Source organism: Strix uralensis, chromosome 4, assembly GCF_047716275.1.
Source record: "Strix uralensis isolate ZFMK-TIS-50842 chromosome 4, bStrUra1, whole genome shotgun sequence".
Taxonomy (NCBI): domain Eukaryota; kingdom Metazoa; phylum Chordata; class Aves; order Strigiformes; family Strigidae; genus Strix; species Strix uralensis.
In genome coordinates, this window is record NC_133975.1 from 106,561,623 (window position 1) to 106,584,940 (window position 23,318).

At 39.8% G+C, this 23,318-nt stretch overlaps 2 protein-coding genes across 3 annotated transcripts in view; one reads left to right on the forward strand and one right to left on the reverse strand.

The window, feature by feature from the left end:
- SEC23A (SEC23 homolog A, COPII coat complex component) overlaps nucleotides 1-15,053 on the reverse strand; it is a 33,138-nt gene extending 18,085 nt beyond the window's left edge. Inside the window, exons 1-11 of one of the 2 annotated variants that reach the window (XM_074868338.1) lie at nucleotides 14,135-15,053; nucleotides 13,757-13,865; nucleotides 12,110-12,496; nucleotides 7,209-7,450; nucleotides 5,404-5,461; nucleotides 5,051-5,137; nucleotides 3,651-3,887; nucleotides 3,470-3,549; nucleotides 2,033-2,177; nucleotides 1,532-1,690; nucleotides 595-710 (exon numbers count right to left, since the gene is read on the reverse strand). In XM_074868338.1, coding sequence (XP_074724439.1) covers nucleotides 595-710; nucleotides 1,532-1,690; nucleotides 2,033-2,177; nucleotides 3,470-3,549; nucleotides 3,651-3,887; nucleotides 5,051-5,137; nucleotides 5,404-5,461; nucleotides 7,209-7,429 — 1,103 coding nt within the window. In that variant the 5' untranslated portion in view covers nucleotides 7,430-7,450; nucleotides 12,110-12,496; nucleotides 13,757-13,865; nucleotides 14,135-15,053. Of the gene's footprint in view, nucleotides 1-594; nucleotides 711-1,531; nucleotides 1,691-2,032; nucleotides 2,178-3,469; nucleotides 3,550-3,650; nucleotides 3,888-5,050; nucleotides 5,138-5,403; nucleotides 5,462-7,208; nucleotides 7,451-11,823; nucleotides 12,047-12,109; nucleotides 12,497-13,756; nucleotides 13,866-14,134 lie in introns of those variants that run through there. The other variant, XM_074868339.1, reaches the window with a different exon arrangement.
- Nucleotides 15,054-15,201: 148 nt separating this feature from the next.
- On the forward strand, nucleotides 15,202-23,159 carry GEMIN2 (gem nuclear organelle associated protein 2). Its single transcript, XM_074868341.1, has 10 exons — nucleotides 15,202-15,473; nucleotides 16,059-16,143; nucleotides 17,328-17,417; nucleotides 18,916-18,975; nucleotides 19,138-19,248; nucleotides 19,822-19,866; nucleotides 20,604-20,672; nucleotides 21,992-22,102; nucleotides 22,306-22,364; nucleotides 22,691-23,159. The coding sequence occupies exons 1-10, from the start codon at nucleotides 15,352-15,354 to the stop codon at nucleotides 22,728-22,730; spliced, it is 792 nt and encodes a 263-aa protein (XP_074724442.1). The 5' UTR covers nucleotides 15,202-15,351; the 3' UTR covers nucleotides 22,731-23,159.
- The last annotated feature ends 159 nt before the right edge of the window (nucleotides 23,160-23,318 follow it).

Consider the following 23,318-nt stretch of genomic DNA (forward strand, 5'->3'; position numbering starts at 1 on the left):
ACTGATGGCCAGACAAGCTGGAGGGAATACAAATACAAGACCATGTCTGAAATGCAGAACTGGATAGAGGGAGCAAAAATCAGGAGCAACAGATGTACCTGATAATCACCTAATACAGTAGTTGAACCTATGAACAACACTATATAGAAAAGACATGAACAAGACAGAAGGAATAACACAGGGTTTTGTACCGCTCTGAACAGCAAGAAAAAGAAGGATGACAGGTCCTTATCTTTACTGAAACCTGCAGCTTACATATACACAGAGAAAGAAAATTAGCAACAGTGCATAGGATAAATTCCCTGTTTAAAAGATATCCATGTTATTTAAGCCTCAAACAGATCATATTAAAACCCATAATTATTAATTGATCATATCAAAACCCCCATGATTAAACCCACAATTGTGACAAATTTGCCAGAGGCTGAGAAATTCCAAAATTCAAGTACAAATGCTATCATCACAGTGTATCAGAGTGGGTTTGTGTGTGGTTTTTTTAAAGTAGCAGAACATTTTTGGTGTTTCCTGTTAAACAATTTAAAAAAATAAAAACCTGCATCTTCATATACTACTTAAAAATGAATAGGCACATACCCAGTGTAGTTGGGACAACACTTCATCTCCAGAAGACCAGTTTGATCCAATGCACACGCATATATGTCAATAACATGACCATTTGTTGCAGCCCGATTAGCCAGGGCTTCAAAATGCTAAATCCAAGATGAAAATACAGTTCATAGCAATTTACGATGTGAACTCTCCTCATCTTCATATTAAATCCTAAACTCCCAAGTTTTTCTAAAACAACATTATCAGACTTTATTCACATCATACTCTAATACAAGCTAAAATGATTTTTTTTTTTTCTTCCCTGAAGGTAAAATTAAGACTGGAATTTTCAACACTTGGGGTTTTTTTCTGACCAGCTGAGAACCTGACTCACACTAGACAGAGCAGTGGTTGCTATTTAAACTAGAAAATATTACCTTGATTTTTGCTTTTTAAACTTCACAGTACTTTAAGTACCGGATCCAACACACAAGTGTCTATAATGACAGGTGCCTGTGACTGACCTAATTGTTTAAGCTCCCACTATAATTAGTTAAGATGAATTCAACAGGTTTCAGATGCAGTTCATCTGCCCAAATGTACATTTAAGATAAAATGAACTATGCCTAAACTCTACTGCATAACCCTCCCCCAGCTACAGAGACATTCTTGAGCAGCTGTCTTAGAAGCACCCAGACTTGCTCTAGATATACCATTTAGTCACATAAATCTCTTCTGACTTAAACTGAAGAAACACTCCAAAGAACTTTAATGCAAGCTAGACACAGTCCTAACTCAATATACTGAAATTTCTGAAGAAATTCCCGAAGACATACCACTATTCAAACAAAGGTAAACAATACCACACAATTCCCACCTCTTTACACGTTTGGTACTACTAACAGTAATTTACAATGCCAGGCAATGCAAACATTTACTTACTGGTAAAATGCCAAAAATATCACTCATGATCACCTCTTACCTTAGTACCCTTTTTAACATATTTAGCATTGTCTTTTTCAATGTCATGCCATGATCTTATAGGTAACTTCAATTCATCCCCTACAACCATGCCAGGTCCTTGCGTAGCTGGTCCTCCAATGAACATCATTATACGTGCACCTGTATTAGGAAAAGTGCACTGCAGGAAATAAAAGACAAATAAAACCATCAGGTTTTGCTACAAATTGAACAAAAGAAATAGCTATGTGGGTATTTATCACATTGATAGGATTCTAACAATAACTGGTACCTTTTCACTCCCAAAACTTAACTCTGCCATTAATTCAAGGTCTCAATTTGCCTCGTTAAAAATGTATAAACACCTATGATTATTCTATGCATAAAAGGGATGATATCAATCAGAATCATCATACAAATCTAATATGCATCAATTACTAAGGTTTTTACATATTTACTGTGTCAGCTTTTCTGCAACAAAGATCTGTTTACATATTAGCACAACTGTAGTTAAAGCTATTACCTCAAGGAGCCCCACAGCTATAGAAAGAGCCACTCCAGAAGAACGTAAGGGCCGCTTTCCTTGTGGAACAGGCCAAGGATCCCGTTGCAGTTCACCCAAAAGATCAGTAAGATTCATATCGATTTTCTGCACTGGTTGTAAAAATCTGTAAACAAATACGTGGAATGAGTTTGTATTCAAATTCTTAAATAAAAATTTTATCAGTTGCTCACTAGCAATATATCAGACATATATTAGCAATGACTAATTCTAGATTCTAGTCTGGATTCAGAGCAATGTCTCCGACTCACCGAGATAATGCAGTTTGGTGTTACTACATACACAGCACACTCAGCTTAGTTCAGCAAGGAGCTTGTAAAACAAAAAATTGCTGACTTAGAGATATCGCCACTATCCAGAAAGAACCCTAACTAGTCAAAAGAACACAGTAGATGATGACCTATGAATCTCAAAAAGAAACTCAAGTTTCACTACTTCAGTGAAAATCAAAGATCAGAAGAAACATTAACGTATAAAGAATTTTTCATGCTCTCTGCTACAAACCGTCTACAAATGCAGCTATTTATCGGAAGGCAGAGACTGCAAAATCATCTCTCTCTTTTATACTTTGATCAATTTCTTCTATGTCACAGTGGAATACACAGTAGAATCAAACACCAGCCCGCAATTTCCAAATGAGAGGCAGAAGGGGAGGGGAGATGAGCGGAAGAGGGAGAAAAAGGGAAGGCAAAAATGGGTATCTACATAAGAAAGGGGCACTAAAGCAGCTATTAACATTTTCCAGCATACCAACTGTCCTGGTTTAACCAGGATAGGGTTAAGTTTCCCCAGCAGTGGGGGGGAGCTCTAGCCGGGTTATTCAGATACCATGCCGACATCACATCCTGGCAGGACACATTTTTCCTGGCGCGGAGCGCGGTGCACTCGTGGTTTTGTACATCGTGCTTCAAACTGCTGTATTTGGTAGCTATTTTGCTCTGTTCACTGCTATCACTATTACTGTTATTGTTATTGTTGTTGTTGGTTGTGTTGCTATTGCATTGTTGTATTAAACCTTTCCTTATTTCAGTCTTGGGGCTTTGTATTTCACTCCCTTTGTGGGGGAGGGGCAGCGGCCGCGTGGTCTCAGACCCCGGCAGGGGCTAAACCACTACACCAACCAATAGAAGCATCATTATTTACATATCTATAATATGCCTATGTAACATTCTCTCAGAACATTTCCAAAGCATCATCCAGATGATTATACTATCATCCATTAAGTTTTCCCAGTAGAAACTGTAGGAAAGAAACAGGCTATAACCATTAGTCTCCTAGTAAATTTGTGCCTGATCAAAGGTTCAGCTATCAGTTGATTGTTTTCATTGTCACAAAACATAAGTTTTTCAGTAATCAGTGTAGTCAAGGCATGTTTTTTTGATGTTTTAAGCACACTACCTGTTAGAAGGTGGTGGTTGCTGCACTTGAGGACCCCGACCGACTTGTGAAATAGCTACTTTTGTAAGCCCCAGCATTTCCTGTAGTCAAATACATAAGATTTTATTACAAAATTTGTTTACTATGTGAAGCTCACCATCATCACCTTGATGACTTCTTTTTGTTTGCTTTTGTGCATTACCTGAAGCTGTTTTGCAGATAGGTCCTTTGTTCCTCTGAAGACATAACTTTTGGAAATTCCCTCACAGCCAAGTTCATGAACTTGCACCATTCGGCCAAAGGTAATGAGACCTACTAATGCAGTTGGTGGCAGGAGACTAAGCGACATTTGCATGGATTCCTTCAGAGCTTGCAAGTCTTCATCTTCCATGCATGTGTCCACAACATAAAGAAATATCAAAGGCATCTGAGGACCACGCTTTAAGAAACACAAATATAATCACATAGAAAACAAATCCTGCAATATTTACAGGATCAAAAACAAACAAATGAAGTACATTTTGTAAGAGTTTTAATCATAGCAATAATGTCAATGTTCCATCTAACTTACCTCCCTCTCAAGTAGTAATCAGTATCTGGGACTCAAGGAGAATGAAACCCCTACCATAATGAACTCTGCACAAAAATTAAATGCTTACTACAGAATTAAAAAAAAATCCTTTCAGGATGTCATGACAGTTTTGAAACATGTGTCGATTATATAAATCTTTGAATATATAATGAGCTCTAATTGCTCCAAGTGAACATAATAGTCATAAAGCTATTCACACTTATAAAATATTCCAACCTGCTAGCATTCTGTGGCATTTCACCTCATAATTTTACTCTAGAGATCATCAATCCTTTTCATTCCTTCTAAACTAATTTTGCTGTACTATGAGCAAATATTCCCTTTAATTTGCATTACAAGAGTTGGCAAAAAGTAGAGATTACGTTCAGTCTTCATTCCTCTTTTAATATTCTGAATGCCTCACTGAAATCTTACAAATTATAATCCTCAAAAATGGAATTTAGAGATTACAAAATTTGCAATTGCAAATGTTTGCAATTTTGGGTTGTAGATCCATTTTTTATTTCTATTCAAGTAACTTCTATCCTAAAAAAGGATTAGTATTACAATTCAAACACCTGAATTGAATATGTATTAGTTGTTTTCTCTAAACCAGCTAGCCCTAGACCTAACTCATTCAATTACAAACTTGAATTCAAATGATTAATGACAGATGAATCAACAGTCAGACAAATCTGAATTGAAATCGTTTGAGCAAGCAACAGGAGTAAGCAGACTCCCGGCACAAACAGAAATTAAACTCCTGGTAAAGAAACAGACCTAACAGAAATATTGCCTTTAGAAGAGGCCTCTCTTTTTTCTTTTTTTAACCCAGTCTTATTAGCCATCCTTGTGTTCTTATAAAAAAAATTATGTTTCCCATTTCTAATTGATGACATATATGTTCAATCTACTAACAAGCACATACAGACTCACCGCCATGAAAACACAGTAAAGAAATAAAATTGAAATTCATTATTTTTGTATATTGAAAGGTTATATATGTTAAACATTTTATTTAATGATTTTACCTGGACTACATATTCAATGCTGGAGAACTGAGGCAAAAGTTCAGCTGGCTGATTCATTTCAGATATGCCAGCATAGGTAGGAGGAAACTGCAAATAAAAACACAGAAATTAAGTATAAACAAAAGATTACAACTTCTACAAAAACAAAAACATACATATGGACTACTTTCCTCTGCAACAGATGTTCACTACTGCTGTCATGAAAAAAATCTCAATGCAATCTCTGAAGATATAGTTGCACACTCATGCTCTTGCTGTCAATTTCAGTTCGCAACTACAACTTGAAAAAGGAGGATTTTCACTTATACCTTATAAAAAAGATTTTCTGTATCCTGAATGTTTCATTTTCTTACCTGATTTCTCTGATAACAAAAGTTGCAAGCCCAGAGTTTTGCTCGATAATCCACTTGGCTATAAAAATACAATAAGAAAAGTTTATATAGCATGAACAATTATTTTTTCTCCACTGACCCTAGAATAAATTTTTCAAAGTCAATGTGTTTTTGAAAAATTAAAAGCCTCCTCCTAACATACTACCTCCTAAATACTTACATTACAAATTCAAAATAAGTGTAGGCTTATACAGACATATCAGGCAAATTATTGTCTTCAGAGAGGAATAATGGTCTAAGGAAAAGCAGCAAATAAGACCCAGCACCTTTATCAGAGACTCTCTGCATGGTTTTAGGCAAATCATTTTAACTCCCCCTACCTTTGCATTTTTATCCTTTCTTAGCCTATGCCTATTAGCCGTCAGAGTCTGGGACTATCCTGAATATACATTATGCCCTAAAAAAGCAGGTACCAACTTAACAGCCATCTCTCTAGTGAAAGTAACATTTTTTTCAACTATGAGGCTACCTCCTATTATCTACATTTTTATTAGTATTCAGATAGTTAAAATAAAAAATGCCATACAGATGTCTTACAAAGTCCTACTCACATCTTAAAGGAAAGTAAACTTGACATGTTTTCAATGTACATTTCTTGCTATCGTATCTTCTCCTGTCTACAAGGGCAAAAGTCTTTTTAAAATATCATTAAATCTTCGCATAAATCCCAGCACGCTGTAAACACAACACAGTTCTATTGAGAGCAAATGTTCTATACTAATTTCAGGGGCTGCAGATTATCTAGCCCAATACACCACGCCACAAAGGCTTCAAAAGGTCCCCCCAAATTGAGTCTCTAGTCACACCTTGTAAAAAAAAATAAAAAGCCAGTCATGACTTCCATACATGAGACAGGAAAAATGTACACAGTCTACTGTAAGGCTTTGTCTTTCCATTATTTTTCTTCCAGCCCTCAAAAAAAGATAATGCTTATGAAAAAGTTAGCTTCCACTAAGTCTGACTTTCAGTATAATCAGTCGCTGTGTCCGTTTAATACCAAAACACAATTTTACATCTACTTTGAAACTGTCTTTTCTCCCAAGCAGGGACAAGTCATTCATAAAATTGAGTGAGTTCTACATATCTTTTATATCATGTCTAATCTCTCACTATCACTCAGTACCTTTCCCATGCACATCAAACTCCACCTTAGAAACTGCTCTGTTTCTTTTCCATTCTTCTGTGACTGGAATGACATGGAACACTTCCTATACTTCCAACCTAAACTTATCCATGACTAGTCCATTTGTGCTTCTGCCAATATCACCCTTTTGCTTAACAGCTTTCACCCTCTCTCATGCCTACTTCTGATGTATGTAGGTATCTATCTATCTACCTACCTACCTACCTATCACATCTTTCAGCTTCTGATTTGGTCAACTAAACCAGCTAACCTGCTTTGGTCTATAAATGAACTAAGGTCAGTAATATAGTTTATTTTACTTGGAAATTAAACTACATCTGGGCCCAACAGTTAAAAAGACATAGCATAGTAACTTTTTACCCTAGTTGTTAATTAAATTATGTTGAAAATACTAGTTAAATGAAAGCTATGTTTTAAGTATATATGTTACATATTCAAACCTATGTGCAGAAACTTCTAAAATCTAGAAGTCTGAGCTGTATACTCATGTAAGGAATACCTGAACTTACACACACCAGATATTTTGCATAGTTTCACCAGATATTCCGCATAGTTTAACTGGCATTATTCTAAAGATGGTTTGTAAGGAAAAATATTGGCATAACATATGCATTAGATTTACCATAAAGGATTCAGAACAGCTCGACACGTGGTCCTACTGCACAAAACTGGCTCATACTGAATAGGAGGCAAGTCTGGCCGTTCTTTCAGTGGCGTGAAGAGGGCAGCCACCGGGACGACCATTCTTGTGGCTTCAAGACGACTTGAAGGCCAAACGTTCCAGCTGAATCTAACTCCATCTCTGTCCTCATTCTGCTGGATAAATTCCAGGAAGGTTGTCATGGTCAACTTCTCTGCTTATCTCTACAATAAAGAGAGAACCATTAGCAGAATGTTGAAGTGCAAGCATTTTTAATCACAAAATACTGAATGTACTTAATGACAGTCACACATTCAAATACTGTAACTGAGTTACAATCAATAAACACTGAGTAGTGCTTCTAAAATCCTAAAAACAATGCAGATAATTACAAGGTGAAACAGAAAGAAATTTAAGACTCCTAGGATGCAGCAACCTCTTCAAAATAACAAATATTTGACATGGTGCAAGTTAAATATGTAGGGTTAAAATAGTCCATCTTCAGATCGCTTCTTGACTCAAACCACAAACTCAGATAATAAATGTCATAACTAAATCAATAATTCTAGGCTGGTCTGAGTAGACAACATGCAGCACACTAACACACCATAGAAAAAGACTTGCTTACACAAAAAAAATACACCCTGCTTTAAGGCCTTTCAATAATGCATTTAATTATTCATTATGTTCATTATTCAAGAATCATTCATTCTTGCAAAACTGTTTAATTCTCTGATTTTTTAAGAATCAAATAGCAAAAAGTATTTCTAAGTGTAATTGTTTTGTCTTCTGCTGTGTCAAGAATTTTGCAACCATAATTAACCATTTTCAGTAACTCATCGTGTAGCCTGTATGCAAATATGAAGGAATAACAACACTATATCCCACAAGAGTACATTCCTACAGCAATGCTAGAAAACAACTTTTTAAGAAGTACATGTATCATATTCCACTACATTATGTAACAAGATGAACCTTTCAATAATTGTTTGAACTCAAATTCACCATTTGGGCACGGACCTAAAGCTTTCAAAATTTTCAGCTACAGTTACTCAGAAGCTGGAGCACTGGGGAACACAGACACATCTGAAAACCTCAACAGGAGCCTGTGAACAACTGGGAAAGCCAGCAAGAAGCATCCCCCCACCCCATGCACCCCTCCAAAAAAAAACCCCACCACTCAGCTATGTCTACAGTCCCTGAATACCTGCTGTATGCTTTCCAGTACATTTTATAATATGTAAGTTATACAGGCCTAATCATTAAGAATCTACTGTAAAAGTCTAAATGAACCACCTAAGAGGTAGCCTGGGAAAATACTCCTAGGTCTCATTTTAGACTGCACTAAGTTAATGAACACCTTTAGACATGCAGGAATTCCCCTGAAATGAGATTTCAATCAGGAATTCTCACAAATACACAGACAACCCTCTTCACCTGGCAATTACATATCTATGGAAGACTCCTGGAAAACTCTCCATTTCTAAAGACTTATCTCTCTAAAATTATAATGACACTGCACCTTTAGTTTGTATGACAGTTTAAAACTTTTCAAGTTTTTTAAATTATAATTTAACTTAATTTAGTTTCATTCTAATGCTGACTTTTAACAAAACAGATTAACAACATCCATAAAACACCACATTTCACAGTTAAAATCATTAGGAAATAATCAACTGTCAGCATGTGGTGAAAGCTACAAAAAGCAGTCTCAAAATTGTTCCTACAAAAACACAGCCTGACAGGCAAACTTAACTCTACCGAGTACCCTTCTCTTAAAGGTTTCCACAGGTGCAATCACTATCCCTCATCTCCATACAGTAATAGAAATACTATGATAATTAGTCTGCCCACATTTTAATGGACATCTTATCTTACTGCTATTAGAAGCAGACCTACGTGTCATGGCAATTGCAACACGAGGAGCCATATTGCACTTTGTGCAAAAGAGCACTTCCACCATCACTTTTACTCAAGTCGCTGCAAGGCCGTCAGGCTCAGCAGGGTCATCAGGCAGGGAACAAAAATGAGCAAACGTAAGGGGAGAGAATATCTGGAAATCATAATTAGTACAGAGAGATCAGAGACAGAATATAATTCAGCTAAGAGAGGAAAGAAGAGCCTGGTATCTGAAAAGGACCTAGAATTTAAGAAATTTCTCTCCTAATACATCAAAATCCATTGGTCTTCTATAAAAAAGGTTAAGGAATATTATCCCTGAAAAATGGGGTATCGATACAACAGTCTGCATGAGGCAACAATCTGTTATAACCACAAACTGAATGATCTCTCCTTTTAAAATTATCTCCTGAGAAGACAGAAAAAAATGCAACTTAAAAACCCTTTCAGCCATTCCATAGACATCTGCTACAAAGTCCACCAACTCCATACACTGCAACATCAACTCCCAACTTTCTGTACCGGACCTTAGTCTTTCCTTCACATTTTATTCCAGCTACACTTGAAATGGTTTTACACAGACATTATTTTTACCACTCAGTTACTGCTCTGCAGAGGCCAATGTACAAACACCAATGTGCAGTGACTAATAAAGTGCACGTATATATAAAAGATTTGTTGGATTTATTGAGTTAAATACTGTTACTTTCTAGTAATGTATGCATTTCCTATTCAGAAGGCAGAACCTGCTAATAATTAAATTTTCCTCTGTCTTTTCTTCCACCCTCTTCTTCATTTCCAAGAGCCAATAATGCTTACATATTTCATCATACATCAAATGTGAAATTCGTGGTCTGACAAATTACATTCAGTTTCGATAGCATTGTTATAGCTACCCAGGCACATTTTCTGGGATAGGTGTGGAGATGTATTACATTAGACCAGAACAGCAAACCCTCCTGACCTACAGACTACATAACAAACTTCATACACCTGAATGCCACAAAATATATATTGTCCACCTCAGAAAATCACAGAGAAGTGATTTTCAGAACAGCTGAACAGCAAGAGCTCCCACATTGGGGTGCCACTGCTTTAGCTTTGCTGCAGAATAGGACTTCCAGATAAGACCAGCAGTCCTTCCTGGCTCGCTTCCTCCCTCCTGCTGCTGAGGCTGTGTGTACCTCGGATCCCTGCACCTTGGGAACCTCGCTCTGTGTCACACAAAGAAGCCACAACAGAACTACATAAAGAGTCACAGGCTGACTACACCTGACTACGAAGGTTTGATTCTCAGGTAAATAATAGTATTTATGTAATCACTCTGACTAGATACAAGAGTACAGTTAGCAATCCTATAGCTGACTAAACAGTTTTGAAATACATTACTTTGAAATGACATTATTTTGAAATGCTTCTATAAGCAACTGCAAACAGTAACAATAGTTTCTTCAAAATAGATGTTCTGAAAGCTCCTCCTTCATCTCATCACCTTGAAACATTTACACACCACACACAAATGTGTCCCAATACAGAAGATCACCAAAATAATATCCACTAATCCTTGGAAGCAGTTGTAACAAAATCAAAACATTTCTCTACAGCATTTTAAGAGTTCCAGGATAGAGAGATCAGAGTCCCTCATATGACTATGTATTTAAATATCACTAAACTACTACAGTTCACTGTGCACTTTTCTTACAACAAACCTACTCTTTTGGTTTATTATGCATTAATAGTCCGGTAAATTAGATGTATAACAAGCCAATAAAAATTAATATTTTTATGCCAAAATCAGATTCCAGATACAAATCTATTTCAGCTCCAATGAGGAACTCAAGTACACGAGAATAACTTAGTACTTAGCTAAAGCAACTGCAAGTTGTCAAACTGACACCATAAGAATTTCATTTTCACTGCTCAAACACTGCCTCCTCCAAACCTGCTCTCCCAGTTTTATTCACTGAGGACTTGTTTTTTTAAAAAAACAACCAGTGTATGTAATAACCAACCTAAATTAAAAAACACATATTCAGATGCAGCAGGGCCTGCCTAAACACCATTTTTGTGTGGCTTTACCGATCTGGCAAGGCACCCGGCCTGGCAGAGCCCCCGGCAGCGGCACAGTGCGGGTACCGAAGAGCCGCAGCCGCTGCCGCCGTGAGCCGCGCTTCACAGCCGGGACAGCGGCGGCCGCGCCAAGGCCCTACCCCGCCGGCCCTAACCGAGCGCCGGCAGCCCCGGCTGAGGACGGGGCTCTCGGCGGCTGCTCGCACCGCCCCAGCCGGGCTCCACCGCGGCACCCAGGTTGGGCGCCCCCCGCCTCACGGGAAGGGTCCGGGGCCCGAGAGGCCGCGGGCAGCGCTGACCAGCCGCCGGCGATATCTCCGGCCCCTCAGGGCCGCCCGGGGGTCCCGAGAGCAGCTTCAGGCCGCCCGGGGATCCTCCCCCACCCCCGCCCCGGAGGGCGGCGTGAGTGCCCCAAGCCCCGTGAGGGGCGGCGGGGGGCTCCAAACCACGTTCCCTCCTGGCCCAAACAGCCGGGCGGGGGCTCCACGGCCCGAGGTACCCCCCACACCCACGCAAGCGTGGGGCTACCGCCACAGGACTCTCCTCGCCGTGGCACCCCCCAGCTCGCTCCGCCGGCGGCTCCCCACGCCCTCCGCTGCCCCCCTCGGCCCCGGCCCTGCCCGCTCACCCCGCGTCCCGGCCGCCGCCGCCTCTCTCGCTCTCCCCCGCTCGTACGCAGCCGCCCCGGCGCTGCCGACGCAGTCAACATGGCTGATGGGAGAGTCCGCGCCACGTCAAGGGGCAGAGAGCGGCGGGACGGGACGGGACGGGGCGGGCTGAGCTCCGCGGCTCCCCCGCCGCCCCCCCGCAGGGGGACCCGCTCCCGCCGGGCCAGCCCACGCGTGCCCCGCGGCCCTCCCCGGCGAGCGGAGCTGAGCGGAGGCGCCCGGCCTCAGTCATCGCAGCCCGCTGACCTTCGCCTCGCTGCCCTGAGGGCTCCCGCTCGCGTGTGTGTTTCCTTCCCAGTTCGGCTTTCAGAGTCCTTCTAAAGATCGTTTGCCTCAATCGCGCTCCTCACACCGTTCGGGAAAGGAGCCATCCCGGCCACGGGCCGGAGTTTCGCCTTCTCCACCCGTGGGCTGCGCCGGTGCCGCAGTTACCGGAGCCGTCGCCGTCCTCGCCCCGCCCGTGGCTGTGTCGCTCTGCTCCTGCTTTGCCCGGTGCTCGCGGGGGCCGCTTCAGGGGGACCCTCGGGACCGGGGCAGCCCTGGAATCCACCGGGCTTGCGGCCCGCCGGCCACCATGGGTACTTAGGACAACTTTTTCATCTGGGAGATCGTTTACATGTTTCTTTGGACTGCCTGGGAAAAAAATACATTGAAATTATATTCCTGGTGGGTTCTAGCCTGAGACAATATGTTATCTCATATTTATAAATATTTAGAAATATAATACATTTGTTCACTATCTGCACAATAACTTTCACATAACCATAACAGCAGTGTTGTTCAGGTTTTTTGTTAGCGTGGCTATCTTTTTTTCACCCAAACCCACGTTACAGTGACGCTTAGGTTTCAGGGCACTTCATACTGGTGCCTGCCACAAAAGGCCAGAACAGTAAATTCAGTCTTTGCTGAGATCTCAGTGCAACCAATCCGGACATGGGGGAGGACTGGAAAACATTCTGCTGACTACCACGTCCCCCTTCACTGCAACCTTGAAAACATGCTATGACCGCCAACCAAATATAAATGACTAAAACATCCTTATCCTCTCTTCTTAATATGTCAAATGCAGTATGATAGAATTGCTATGCCACTACTATCTCCAGTATTGTTCACTAGTCCTCTTCAGTCTAAAAACACAAACAAGTAAACAAGAGCAAAACTTAGAGGGAGGGATTTTAAATTTCCACGTCCACAAATCTCCTGCCAGTTGTGGGAGTATTAAGGAGGAGCTTGCCAAGGACATGTAAACTCCTCAGTTTGTAAAAAAAAAAAAAAAAAAATGAAAACCAAAACCAAAAACCCACACTAAGGCGAACTTCAAACAGATGCACAGAAAGCAATTCAGTGTTATAATTTCAAAGTACTCAAATACTCCAAAACATTTTCAGAAAGTTCACTGGAAAGACGCAAGTCCCAAAGTCAGAACTGCGGGATGAATTCTATAGACAACAAGAGAAAAAGGTAACTAACACTTAAAGACATTTAAAAGTGAAGAAGGAAGAACAGAAAGTACACTGTTCTGAAAGTTCACTACAAATAAAAGATAAAGTATTTTTAATCAGTCATTAGCACAATTAAATTTCACTACATAGTGACTCAATCCAATGCCCTAAAACTTCAATAAATGTCTTGCAGCTGTTACAATGGTGGAAACCACAGAGAAAAGCAAGGAGAAGCAAAAAAATAGAACAGAAAATAGTGTATAACAGATAATAGTGTATAATAGTGTATAACAGTAACATGGTGTATACTCATTCTAAGAAAATACTTTATTTCTCCCAGTATTAGAATGCACAGTGAAAGCATTTCAGTTTTCTTAATGCAGAATTTTTACTTTATGTGGTAGATTATTTTTTTTAAGTCAGCAGTGCATATCCACTGATGGCAACTCACCCTTCCTTTGGAAAAGTACTCTTCCATAATGCCTAGGCAGTTGAGGAGAAAGAATATTCATTTCCAGTTTCTTTTTCCTTTTCCTCCATTGAGTCATATTCGTTAGCCACTGCATCAACATTGTTGGTAAAACTTGTTAGGAACAATTTTATTATTCGTGGAAGACTATGTGTAATAATTAAAAATATGTTACTTCATTTTAAAAGTATCTATGGAAAGTTCCAGAAAAAGTAATCTAGAGATAGAAAGTATATTTAAATTATATTTGTATCTGTGGATTCTCTTTCTGTTCATAGTTCTTGACTTCCCGACAAACAGAAAAATAAGTTCTGAATATTACCAAAGTATTAAAAGATAATTTTTTACAGCTGGACTCACCAAAGTTTTTGTCTTGACCACGGGTCAGCCTTTTCAGAGATATCTCTATAGTTTTCACTAAGCAGGTTTTATTTCTAGTGGTGACTGCAATTGTTGCATACTCAACTAGGATGTTAGATCCGGGTTTCAGAATTAAAACTCCTTGTTACACGTAGGTGGTTTTGGAAACACCTTAAAACAAACAAAAGCCAGTGGAGAGGAGGAGTTGGGGTAGATGTTTGTTCAGAACTGCTAAAATACAGCCTTGAGAAGAAAAAAAGTACTGCTTTTTTTGAACTTATGTCAGAAATATTTAGAGCTACTCTTATCTACTAGATGGACTGCAGGTAGCACTGAACTGACTTTGCATGCAGCAGAACTAACAGGAAAAATAATATACAGATTTACATTTTGCATAACAGGAATTCTGTAACATACATTACTGTAATAATAATTACATTCTGTAATAACCATTACAGCGTTATCCTTCCACTTTTTCTTAACTGAGAAGCGGCCCCCCTTTGTGCTAACGCTACCTTGCTTTTGATTTGGTATGTGCATATTCCCACACAGTAGTATTTAGCTAAACCCATACAGCAACAAAATAAAAACCTCAGGCACTGACCCTTCCAGAATGAGAACGCTGTTTGCATTTATAGCAACTTTTATGTAACTTATTTTAACCACAGATCTCAAAGCATTTAAAGGAAGGGCCAAGTGTTATTGTTACTGGATGTCCACAGGTGGAATAAAAAATACTAATGGATGAGTTTTAAAGAGCCACCTGCCAAAACTATGGTATATTAGAATACTGGCACAGGGCATAATAAAAATGGTTATTAAAAGTTTACACCAATTCACCACAGAAACAGGCCTAGTTTGATGGGCAGTAAATTGGCACAACCCCTTTCTGCAGGGCTCTGACCAGATCTCCTCTTATTCCCCTCCCTGGGTTTCCAGGGCAGCTGAAGCCTCCAGCGCAGGCCGCCGCTCAGGGCCCGGCGTTTCCGGCTGCGCAGCCCCCAGCGCCGCCGCGGTACCACTTCAGGCCAGGCCGCAAGGACCGAGAGGAGAGCGGAGGCCCCGAGCTGCCTGTAACGCCACGGCGCCCGCCGCCACCGGCGCGGCCCAGGGCCGCCGTGAGGGTCCCCACCGCTCTCGCGAGAGCCTCCCAGCGCGCCTGCGTGGCGGCAGCCCGGGCCCAGCGGCGCCCGGTGAGGCGGCCTCCGCCGCCGGGGATGGAGCCCGGCGCGGAGGACCTGATGCCGCGGCTGCTGCCCGTGGATGACTGCGATCTGGCCGAGGACTTCGACCCCACGGTGCCTCCCAGGACGCCGCAGGAGTATCTGAAGCGCGTCCAGTGAGTGGCGGGGCGGAAGGGCCGAGCTCCCTCCCGCGGGCCGGTGCTGCCCGTTGGGCTGCGCCGCGCTCCCGTTCACCCGCCCGCCGCAGCCAGAGGAGCTCTGCCGCAGCGCTCCCGCTGCGGTGGGTTCCCGTCCGCTTCCTGCGAGGCCGCCGCCTCCTCAGGGCTGCGTGAGGCCCGCTGCGCTTGGCGGCGCGTGCCGCGGCCGGCTCGCTCCTCCCCAGCGGCCCGCAGCTCTGGGGGCCGGGGCTGCTCGGCTTTCCACAGAACGATGGAGGCCCGGTTCCCGGCTCTCCGCACCGGCAGCGGTGGCCTCCCGAGGTCTCGCTACGGGAAGCGTTGCCGCACTTCTGGCAAGTTGGGATGTAAGCAAGCTTCGAGGAGGCCGCAGCGGCCACCTAGAAACTGAGAACACCTGATCTGTAACTCTCAAGTCAAACCTTCCGTAAGAATTGCCGGTGTACTGTTTTACCTACCTGAAGATTTACGTAGGTGCAGTATTTCAGAGACATCCGGCATATAAGGCATATAACCACCTCCTGTGAAAAAGAAAAAATGTAGCCGCTTGATTTTATTTTGTAGGATTGAAGCAGCTCGATGCCCAGATGTGGTTGTGGCACAAATAGACCCCAAAAAATTGAGAAAGAAGCAGACAGTAAACATTTCAGTAAGTTCGAGAGCTTTTACATGTTTCCTTCTGAGAAAAAAAAAAAAAAAGGGGAAAGATCTTAATATAAGTACATTAATATAATTAATGTACTAATTTGGGGGAGCAGTTGGCATAACTAAATAGCACTGCTGGATTTTAACAGCATCTACAGAATTAAATGTTTGGGTTTGAAGAAACACCTGTTCAACTGCTGGCTAACAGCAGTCTAACTGATTTAAATTGATAATATCCATACTATTTGATACACAGCAGACTTTTACTGACTGAGGGAATCAAATGTTGCATTAAATTTTACATTTAATTGTAAAACCTGCATAAACTTTAGAAGAAAAGTATCTCCATATTTAGGTTTAAATATATATCAAGGGTCAGGGTAGTAAGTGCAGCTTTACTAAAGTTTAGATTAAATTCTAGCACCACTTCTTTCCTTTTTGTTGGAATATTTCATCGGAATTTTTCCTAACTGCCCAAGCAGATTTTTCTGTTGTCACATTGCTCTGCCAGCTTGGTTTTTAATCTACTTTCAAACAGTTCAAGAGAACAAATTTGCCTTTTTCTAGTGAAAACTTTGTAATCTGAAATTTCACTTCTAGATTCTCAAGGAAGGTTTCTCGTACTGACATACGACCATGTGGCTTCTGTGACCATTCTCTTCCTTGGTCTCCTCTCTTTGTAGTGGCATTCTTAAATATTTGTAGATGGGGTTGTCTTTTTTTTTTTTTTTTAAAGTAACTTTTTAATGCTAATCTTTAAAGAGGCTTTGTCTACTAAACTGTCAGAATTAATTTCCTAAAAGATATTTTTGTGGTCTTCTGTCATCAACCTATCTCGGCAAGTAGAATGCCTAAGACTCATGGCATCTGTCCAAGATAAGGAAACAACATCCTGCTTTTTATAAATGGGGAAATTAAGAACTGCTAAAAAGATGACCTTAAATAATTCTTTGGCAATGTATTCTGAATACTTAGGTTTTGTTCTTATTTGCATGTGAGAAGAGTCAAGCAGAAGAAATTTTGTCTAAACCAACTGTTAAGTCAGTCTTGGATGTGGTCATGAAATTACCTTTCTTAAATGACAATTTAAAGGATATTCTTTACCTGACACATACTGATTCTCTTGTTCATAACGATTCTTCTTATAAAGCTTTCTTTACATTATAATTATTGCCAGTGTTTTCTTAGATTTCTGGATGTCAGCCTGCTCCTGAAGGATATTCTCCAACCCTCAAGTGGCAGCAGCAGCAAGTGGCCCATTTCTCAGCTGTTCGTCAGGTACAAAATGGTGTGTGTGAGGGGACTTGCACTATTCTAGATAGAACACGCGTGTGCTTTATGGGGCACCACCTTATATGTAGTGTAGAAATGTTATGACTTTATGGTAAGGAGTAGGCAAATGTTTTAAGTTCTTGAAGAAGAATTGAGTATATACTGTGTGGCTTTTAAACCTCTGATAAAACTCTTGAGAGAATCATGTTTTAAAAACAATTTCTCATTCAACTTCAGCAAAAATATGTTGGTATTTAAATGAGACAGAGTAGCTGAGGGAGGACAAAAATCCCTGTGATGTTAGTGTTAGCACAGACTTAAATCTTTCCTAGTGCATTTGCACCCTGCTCTTAAATAACAGAGCAAAAATGGAGAACTGAGCAGTCTCTCTCTCTATCCACAGTTAAACAGGGTGAAATGCAAAACATAATACAGATGTAGGTAGAGATCGTTTATGACATGAGTACTGCGGAAGGCATGTTTACAGTGCATTGATACTGCACTGTAGGAATACCTCAGGTAACTGAAGTATACCCTACTGCCCTGAAGCTGCTGGAGCCCTGAACTTTGCATGAGCTCATCTACCCTATTTTTTCAGGGAGGTAAACCAGTGAAGGTGGAGATCTGTACTATTGCATCTATACACTGCAAACATTAACTGAGCTAGCCCCTATTTCTGCAAGGTGTCACATTGCATACTGTATATTAGGTATAATCTAAGGTTTTAGTAGAACTAAGGAAACTGACATCTAAAGGCATATTCACTGTATGGGTATTTCTTTTATAAAAAAATCAATTGTCCTCTCATCTGTGCCAGAACTAACACGAGAATACATGTACGAGAATATCCTAAAAAATATTTAAGGGAAAAAAGAGCATCGGAAGTCACTTGTTCAAACACTATGCATCAGCTACTGTTACTTCTAGCATATTTAGTGGTCATTTTTATTGCTACAATAACAATTGAATTGGGGAGAAAAATGTTTTCTGTTACAAAAAGTTTACACCTCTGTACAGGAAATTGTCAAGCAGGCCAATTTGTCTTATACAGCATCCCTTCTTCCCTTCCAGTATAAGTAGTATACTAGGAAAGCACACTTGCCTTCTTTCTCACAGTTCTGTTGACATCTGATACAGATACAGACCACTGTTGGAAACAGGATATTGGCTTTATGTGTGCTTTTGGACTAAGTAAAATTTTCTTAAGCTTCTTAAACCAAGAAAAGTCTAGAAGATTATTAAAGCTTAGTACCTCCACTTAACATTATGTAGTAGACTAAAATGCCTTCAGCTTTAACGTTACTTCCAAAAACCCACTATGAGCAACTTACTTAGGTTTATACTAAGAGGCATGGGAAATACTTAGCCAGTTATGCCTCTACTGATTTATAGAACATCATAAAATACACTTTTTGTACATTTTAAGAACAATTAAGAACAATTATGGCTAGGATAAAATAACTGCAAAGTTAAACTGTGATTTGGCTTTGTTTTAATTATTCAGAGTCTGAACAAGCACAGAAATCACTGGCGGTCACAGCATTTGGACAGTAATGTTACTATGGTGAGTAAAATTCGTAACAGTGCTGTGGGGCTTTTTTTCCAATCATTAAATCTGGTTAATCTTGCTTTACAGCTTAATGCAACAACTTGTGAATATTATCAAGTCTTTTCTGCAGTGTCTTCAAGACAGCAATATTTCACAATTTTCATTTATTTACTTCAGCCAAAATCAGAGGATGAAGAAGGCTGGAAGAAGTTCTGCCTGGGTGAAAGAGTATACTCAGAAACAGATGCACTATCTGATAATGAAAATCTAGGAATTGATTACATAAAGGTGAGTATAGGACTTCTATCTCATTTTCAGCTGCTATTTTCAAGAATAACTGCCACAAACAATCCTACTCTGTGCTAATAGAAAGTGGGATCTCTGGTGAGCCCAGGAATTCCAATTTCTCTTCCCTTTTAAATGGAAACTGACTGAAGCAGAGAACAAGTCTATCCCTTCAGTCAAAAAGTTCTTTCATCTGTTATCAGCTATAACTGCACTACTTTCTTGCTTGCTGAACTGAACACAAAGCTTTCTGCATAGTCTGCTTTAGTGTTTTGTTGAATGGTGGGTAGTATGTGGTTCCTCTGCTCATACATGCTATCCTGCAAACATGCACTTTGCTGCATCATTTTGAAAAAACAAAACTAACAAGTAACAGTAAAAGCAAGGTTCCTCGATACCAAATTTGACTGGACCTTATCTTGAACTTGCTTGTAGATTTTTTTCTTAATACACTTCAAAGCTCAGAACAGACTTTCAAATCACTACACATCTGAGCATCACATTAATGTTAGTACACTCTAAATTAGAACAAAAGCGTTTATGATGTCTGCATTTTCCAACTTTATTTTTTTTCAGGTGGGCTTTCCCCCTTTGCTAAGTATTGTAAGCAGAATGAATCAGGTAAGCCTACCTCTTAGAATCATATAGTGAGATGGCATAAATCATTATTCCTCATATTCTATCTGTAGCAGAAGTCTTACCTGTTTTTCTCTGCTAGAGTAGGCAATTGTTTACTACAACTGCTATTCATTGTACACTAAAACGAAAACACATAATCATTAGCTCACTTTCAGCTTTACTAGTGAACATTTATCATGACTAGTTTTAAGAGTATTTTGTCCTTGTAATTTCTCTATAGAACATTTAACGTTTGAATTTTTGCTGAATGTCCCGTTAGGTGCCTGACAGCGTTTCAAGATTTCTCATTTAGTGTTTTAAGTGCAGCCCTTCAACTTCATTGTTAATGCTTACCTACACTGCAAGGCTAGAAAAATCACACTTCCCTTTTCTTTACTACTATGTTTCCTACTAGTCACCTTTATACAGAAACAACCAGTAATATGATGCCTCTTTCCTACTCCGTAGCTACTTATCAATAACTTTTTGTTAACACAGAAAATTACAGAATTTTCCATAAAGTTCTTTCCAGGAACTGGTGCTTTAACACTTATTTTACCCTTATATATAACTTCAACCTGGATAAATGCCATATAGTATCAGTGGAGTAGAAATACATAATGTGTATTCTTTTAAAAAAATCACATTGCTTTTTATGTAATACAGTCCTTCGGGTAGAAGGACAGCAAAACAAAACATTGCAGGTATTGTATTGTCTCTTTCTGTTCCTTTTTTTGAAGGCAACAGTAACCAGTGTCTTAGAATACCTGGTAAGCTGGTTTGGAGAGAAAAAATTTACTCCAGAACTGGTAATTTTTTATTTATTCTAACTACTTGGACATGAACACAGTAAACAAGGGATAAATTGTTCATAGTTCTCTATGAAATGTGTAGTTTCTAAAGAGTTCTCTAGGTGCATGTTTCATTCAGTTATTTTCAAAACTTTATTGATTAGATACTAAAATGAGTATTCACAGAACTTTTTGAAAGGCTAATTACAAAACATAACAGATACAGATCTATCAAGTACTGCCAAAACTCACGCCCCTTTTTATCACCCCCACACTAACTTAAACCACAGGGTTGGATGAGTATCAGCCCTGTGGAGAGGACGGTCAGACTGCAGCAGCTTTGGTTCTGACCAGTTTAAGCTGTCAGGGTGCTGCACCCTGTATTTACCAACACCTCCGTTTTAGTTTGGAGATGTACGACAGTCTGGGGGCAAAGACACGTTTAATCTTTCCACATGCAGCACAACCAGAAAGCTTAGCTGCATTAGTGTGGTGACAAATCAAACCTAGTCAGAAATTCTGATTGACAGGGTACATGAGCATGGAATTTGGCCACAACTAGACTGACTAGCTGTGTAAAGACCTTGGTGGATGCATCTCATCTCATTCAGTACCACAAAGCAAAAGAGTAATGAAAAATTACTTCCATAATACTAAACACAGTTTCACTTGAGTTTTTGAGTCACTTAAAGGCCTTTCATGTTCTGTCCTTTTCTGTAGGACCGTCTTCTTTTTAACCAACATGCTGCAGAGAATGTGCACATTGACTTTTAGTTTATTCCCATAATGAAAGCCACAAGACTCTGGGATTAAATTAAGAAGTTAGACTGGTGGCAGAAGTTCTGTTTGTAAGAATGCAGTAGAATTCAGTGAAGTAAAATGCAAAGGATGTGTTTTTCACAGTGGTGCAAACCTTATATCTGCTCTACCCGCATCAATTCCACAAAGATCTGACTTGATACATTCACTCTTCAGGAATGTTTTCCCACAGGTGGTGAAGTTAAAAATTAATAGCTAAGTAATAATCTTTAGATATTACTAAAATAATCCTTCCCTCAGACTTCATTAGTGTAAGCTGTATTAATTTATATGTTGGCCAGTATTCCAAAAAATACCAGGAAGTCCAGGAGTACTGCTCACAAGTAGCTTATCTAGAGGCACAAAATTCTATTATTTATAGTGTCAGATTTGGCTTTCAGAGCCAAATTAAGAGCAGTAGCTCTTAAATGCAATTTTGCTTTGAGACCTACACTCCAGGCCTGCTCTGTGTAACAAGAATGGCATAAAACTTCAAGGAAATGCTCATAATTAAAACTTTCTTATTTGATTCCACACAGGGTAGATGGCTTTATGCACTTTTGGCATGCCTTGAAAAACCTTTGCTACCTGAAGCTCACTCCCTTATTCGACAGCTGGCAAGACGATGCTCAGAAGTCAGAGTACTAGAGGTAAGATTTAATATAGCATTGTGCAAAGGACTTGCTGAACTTGGCACATTATTAAGAGGATGATTTTTCAGTTCTTGAAGTCTTGGTAAGTAATTTTGCACATCCTAAGTTTGCTCAAGAATGAAGGGAAGATTACAAGCATATAACATGGCATGTAACAGCTTTTCTATTTGACACAGGTAAATAATTTATTTTTCTTTCAGGAGAATAGGAATGAAGAACAAATATCAGCTCTGAACTTGATAATCTGCTTAGTTAGCAGGTAATGCAACTTACATACCTAAAACAGTAAAGTATGTCCAGAAAAAATTGTGTGATTACTCTTGTGCTAACCTAGATTCTTTTAAAGTGGAAGTCAATTAAAGTACCCTGGGCCTGTGTAGCAAATATAACTGGCTAACAGGACTTAAGATAAACCTAAGCAAGCTTATTGGTTTCCTCAGAGGAGCCCCCTGAACTGCAAAGCCATAATTAGTGATAGAAACACTGAGAGAAGAGCTAGAAAGCAAGGGGTCTAACAACTCAGAGCAAAGTAAGGAGTTATGTTGCATTAGAGGTTTCTTACTGTTTTCCACTTCTCTCCATTAGGTACTTCGATCAGCGTGACTTGGCTGATGAGCCTTCCTAGACTGCTTTGAGAATACCAAGTATTTTGCGTTGCCATAGTACAAACAACATTACCAGAGTTAACAACAAGAATGCACTTCAGGTTCAGACCAGAAGTACTATACAAGCCCTTCAGACCACCCTCACGATAAGGCATTTGGGATAGCTATAAATAACTTAAGATGAGCTTTAGCATGAGATTGTCAATGTCTCTGATACCATCACCACCATCATTGTAAAACGGTCAATGAAATGTCTGGCATCATCTCTCAAGCTCCTGTCTCTGTAAACTACATTCTTGGTTAGAAATTTTCACCACCTGAATAATTGTGGACACTGCTATTAGGTGAAGTCTGAGGCTACATTACAAATTATTGTTCTTTATCTATAAACACACACCTATTGAGGGCTTTTTTAATAAAAATGAAGCATTTTAAAGAGTGTTCTTAAACACTGTGGCTTTTCTCATTCTTCATACTATTTAACAGCAGCCTTACTATAGAAATCATAAGCACTGCTAAGCAATTCAACTATAGCCAGTAAGTTACTGAAACAATTATTTTTAGTAAAACGAACATTACTATTTCCCAAGTAGTCATATTGGTTTTAA